General features: G+C 34.3%; 2 protein-coding genes across 2 annotated transcripts; both read right to left on the bottom strand.

Moving 5' to 3' along the window:
* Nucleotides 1-883: 883 nt before the first annotated feature.
* LOC124428164 lies at nt 884-1,898 on the bottom strand. The gene is made up of 3 exons (XM_046971915.1): nt 1,845-1,898; nt 1,207-1,506; nt 884-1,096 (listed from the first exon to the last, which is right to left on the bottom strand). The coding sequence occupies exons 1-3, from the start codon at nt 1,896-1,898 to the stop codon at nt 884-886; spliced, it is 567 nt and encodes a 188-aa protein (XP_046827871.1).
* A 1,701-nt stretch (nt 1,899-3,599) lies between these two features.
* LOC124428163 (piggyBac transposable element-derived protein 5-like) lies at nt 3,600-4,007 on the bottom strand. Its single transcript, XM_046971913.1, has one exon. It carries the CDS (start codon nt 4,005-4,007, stop codon nt 3,600-3,602), a length of 408 nt encoding a protein of 135 aa, XP_046827869.1.
* Nucleotides 4,008-4,613: the final 606 nt, after the last annotated feature.

Raw genomic sequence — 4,613 nt, 5'->3', positions numbered from 1 at the left:
ACCTTGGCGATCTTTTATTACATTGAGCAGCCAATCTTGATTGTTGCTCCTCTTCATTCCCATTAATCCATGTTAGTGCAAGATTTAGTAAAAATTGTTTGAATCTAATAGGATTTTCGGAATTCTTTATGCATATCAGATACGCGTTGAATAATGCACAGTTTATGAGGTATAAAACCTTTTTTTTTGGTCCATTTTTTTGTTTTGCGAAGTATGGAATAGTACGATAGGTATTCATCGGCGTGATCAACATCTTTCATAAATTTATTATACTCCCATATACAAATTGGTTTCATGCTCTTTTTTTTCTTTTACTCACACATTTGACCATGTCTGCTGAATGTATCGTAGAAATCATCGTTATCAATTTTTTGGCCGAATTCCATTTTTGTACCAAAATCTTCCCTTTTCTACAAAATTCCATTGACTTATCTTTCAATGTAGCAGATTTTAAACAATTTGGCACTCCTCTTTTTGCACTAATTGTGCCACAGATGTTTGTTTTATGCTTTAGTAACTCATCTGCAACTTTTACACTATTGTAATAGTTGTCCATATATACATCGTGCCATAAATTTAAATATGGCGATAGCACGGATAATATTGTCGCAGTTATCGATTTTCCTTGCGCGCAATATATTTCTAAATTGCATATATAACCAGATGTCGCCTCACACACCATATGGACTAAAATTCCATATTTTATAATTTTCGCAGGGTTATATGTACGAAAAGATAGCCTGCCCCTCCTTGGAATGATACCTTCATCCAGCGATAATTCTTTCTCGGGTTTATAAATTTTTTGAAACTTTTCTACCAAGTTTGTGTAGACTGGTTTCATTTTATCAAGCCTTTCTTGACAATGCTCATTATTGCTGAAGTGTCAATACTTCCATAACTGCCGAAATCGGTTTCTTGGCATTGTTTTTCCAAAAATAGGTGAATGTAATCCAGGGTGAGTAGACCAATAATCGTCTTGTTCTGGCTTTTTTACTATTCCCATTAGGATAACAAGTCCCAAAAATTTTTTCATTTCTACAACATTTATATCAACCCAAGCTTTATTCTTTGTTGATGCATTGTTGTTATCATTATTCTGCTGATTATGATATAAGTTTGTTTGTGTGACAAACAAATAAAATAAATCGTCCCCAATGAACAATTTCACAGTTGATAATATGTCTGGTGTGCATGGTACCTGTATACCAAACCGTTCCAGGCAAGCATGAAAGTCAGGTTATCAACTTCTGACCAATCATTTGCCACAGAATTCTCTTCATCACTTTCAGATTTACTAATTATTGGTCTTCCCTTATTTTCGAATCGTCTCACAATTATATCGCTCCCACTGTCCAAATCACTTTGACTATCAGAGCAATTATTATCTTTTGATAACAGATCAGCATATATTTCCTCATCGTAGTGCATTTTGAAGGGTATTTTAAAACTTGTATTAAATTTAATGTAAGCTTCCGATATTTGAAGGCAACGAAAGACAGTCTCAAACTAACAAAACAAACGTCCTCAAAAAAGATTTCAATAAAAGACGATCTGGTGAATTGGAAGGTGAAAACAGTTGAAACCAATGTTCCCTGATCGTCAAATGTTGCTTTGCAATAGTATGTGTACCCATACAAAGGTCGATATCATCATTGGCGAAAATAAGTCACGCGTACGTGACAGTGGCCGATAACTGTTGGCGAGCAAAAGTCACGCCAGCGTGACAGCGGCAGGCAAAGTGTTAATACCCTCTTTCTAAAAATCTCTCTGTCTATAGTTTCTTCTTCACTTATATTATTTCTTTCTAGATCTTTCTTTACCTCTTGAATTCAGCTAGTTGTTGCCTTTTTCTCCCAAAAGTACATAAGTATCCTTTTTGTTAATCTGGAATCATCCATTCTGTAAATAAGGCCAAAAAATTACAGTCTTCTTTTCCTTATCGTTTCTGTTATGCTTTCTATGTTCCTGTATATTTCATCATTAGATCTTAATTTCCATACTTCTGTTGTTTTCACTGAACCTAAAATTTTCCTCATGATTCTCCTTTCTAGTACTTCTAGTTTATCTAATCTATAATTTAGTACCAAGCATTCACTCGCGTATAAGCATTTCGGTTTCATTACTGTAGTGTTGTGCCTTATTTTAACACATTGTATATCGGTGGCATCTAAGACTTTTAAAAACTGAGCGCCGGCACCGTATCGACCGCTTAAAACTTGGGCGCCGGCATGATTCGCTTGTTTACAATCAATGAGTACGTGAAGAAAATATTTAAAATTTTATACATTTTCGTAAAACACTATATTTTGTTTCCATATTCGTCATATACAATTTAACGATAACGAAAAATAGAAACAAAATCAAAAATTTTTATTTATAATTATGAAAAAATACACCTGTCTTATTTTATGATTTATTATTACATATATATAATATAAACGGAAAGAAAAATATTAATATTTGAGGGATGTATAGTATTTTTCAAAACATTTTCCAAGATGTAATGGCACTAGGCATAGAGCACACATGAAACTACTCTCGCTTCTTTTTTTGCTAGCAGAACAAACTTTGCATGAACGTCGAACATATCGATTTTTGTTCCACGTCCAATAATTCGAGTAACGTTGTGCTTCTTCATATCACCTTAAAGTCTCTGAGGGTGATCATGTTTTGGTGTGCGAGGTGTAGGAACTAATGCAGACGTAGGTATTTCTTCCGCACAATCACTCGACACATTTTGAGCACTTGAGTATTCCTCGATCCATAAACGTCCCACAGCATGCAAAAACTGTTTATATCTTATAATGTTACCATTGAACTCAACATATAATCTATATGCATTGAACAATGCGCAATTTAACAGAAACAAAACTGTTTTTTTGTCCATTTCACTGTTTTCCTCAGGATGGAATAGTATGATAAAAACTGGTCGGCCAAATCTACGCCCATCATATATTTGTTATAATCAATGACGGATTGCGATTTTGTAATTACTTGTTTTGTTTTCCAATGTACTTTTGTTGTGTTTGTTAGTTCTGCCGAATGTATTGTAGAGATCATGTATACGATTTTGCGTTTTGGCTTCCACGCCTGTACTAAAATTTTGTTTTTCCTTTTAAATGTATAATCTCCAGTTTTTAATCTGATATGCTTCATAGATTCGGGAATATCTCTATTCGCTCTAATTGTATCGCAAACTCGAGTACCATTTTTTAGTAGCAATTCTGCAGTACGAATACTGTTATAATAATTGTCCATATATAGATGATATCCCAAACCTATATTTGTATCGAGTAATGATATTATAGTTTGGTCCAGTTTTTTACCGTCCGCACAGTATATTTCCATGTGCAAATATATCCACTTCTAGCTTCACATAACATACGACAAAGTAGGCCATACTTTATTATTTTTGTTGGGTTGTACGTTTTTATAGACAATTTTCCACGCCACGGAATAATAGATTCGTCAAGCGAAAGCTCTTTTTTAGGGGTGTATACTGATTTAAATTTATCTAATAAATAATTTAGTATCGGCCGAATCTTCTTGAGCTTATTAGAACCAGCTATTGTACGATTATTTGAAAAATGCCATGTGTTTCAAATCTGGCGAAATCTGTTACGTGACATTATTATCAAGAACGATGGTGTTTTGGTATAAAACTCTGAGGACCAGTAATCATCTTTTCGATCTTTTTTGACTTGGCCCATCAATATAATCATACCAAGAAATTTCTTCATCTCGGCTAGAGAAACATCATTCCACTTAGACATTTTCTTCCCCTTACAAATCTTGTCCTTATTTTGATGATAATAGCTGTTTGATTCATTCACCATCAACGCAAATAAATCATTGCCAATAACCATTTCGACGATTTCTTTTATGCTTTGCTTATCAGCAGGAAAAATTTTTGGACCAGGTTCAGCAATAAACTCTGGTATATCAGGAGCTTTATCAACATCTGACCATGATTCAGTATCAATATAACTAAATGATTCTGCGAACATTTCACTATCACTCAGATTATCGGATTCACTGGAATACTGTAATGAAACAGTTTTTGATTCCTCCTTGGAGCCACATCACTATCACTGTCCTCGACTTCTATGTCAGAATTTTCTGATTGTACTAAATAATCTGACAGAGGATCAGTAATATACTCAGTAAATTCACTCATATTATAGGAGTAAAAATGTACAGAATAAGAAGGCTTATTATGCTCTTCAACTAAAAGCGTAAGACTACAAAAGATGTACTAGCTATGGAATACGCAGCTCGAGAGTGACTCTTGTTTTAGTTATTGCTGAGCCATCGTATACGTTACGTTTTGACGGTATAAAAGAATGAAGATTGGCGTTATCATGGCAACAGAAGGCAGATTACCAAGCAAAAGAATCCTGCATTATCGCAGGGCCGGCGTTAAAGCGACAGACTTTGAATCCCGCGTTTTCGCGGGGTCGGCGTACACTGTGTTAAGATTTTTAGATAAATACTTTTTGTTATAAAAATTCTTAGTGATACCATACGCCCTTTCCATCTTGTGTACCCTTTCTTTTTTTACTGCAGAATTTTTAAAACCATTTTCTTGAATTATCTCCCAGGTATTTGAATTT

Source organism: Vespa crabro, chromosome 11, assembly GCF_910589235.1.
Source record: "Vespa crabro chromosome 11, iyVesCrab1.2, whole genome shotgun sequence".
NCBI classification, from domain to species: domain Eukaryota; kingdom Metazoa; phylum Arthropoda; class Insecta; order Hymenoptera; family Vespidae; genus Vespa; species Vespa crabro.
The sequence above is the reverse complement of the archived record's forward strand: the minus strand, read 5'-3'. Positions and strand labels throughout refer to the sequence as shown.

Excerpts from the sequence above, each read along its gene's own strand:
- LOC124428163 (XM_046971913.1), bottom strand. The coding sequence starts at position 4,007 with ATGTTCGCAGAATCATTTAGTTATATTGATACTGAATCATGGTCAGAT.
- LOC124428164 (XM_046971915.1), bottom strand. The coding sequence starts at position 1,898 with ATGGATGATTCCAGATTAACAAAAAGGATACTTATGTACTTTTGGGAG. Across the intron at positions 1,507-1,844 it reads TGTACTTTTGGGAGAAAAAG|TTTGAGACTGTCTTTCGTTG; the intron begins GCAACAACTAGC and ends TTGTTTTGTTAG. Across the intron at positions 1,097-1,206 it reads TGCTTGCCTGGAACGGTTTG|AATAATGATAACAACAATGC; the intron begins GTATACAGGTAC and ends CATAATCAGCAG.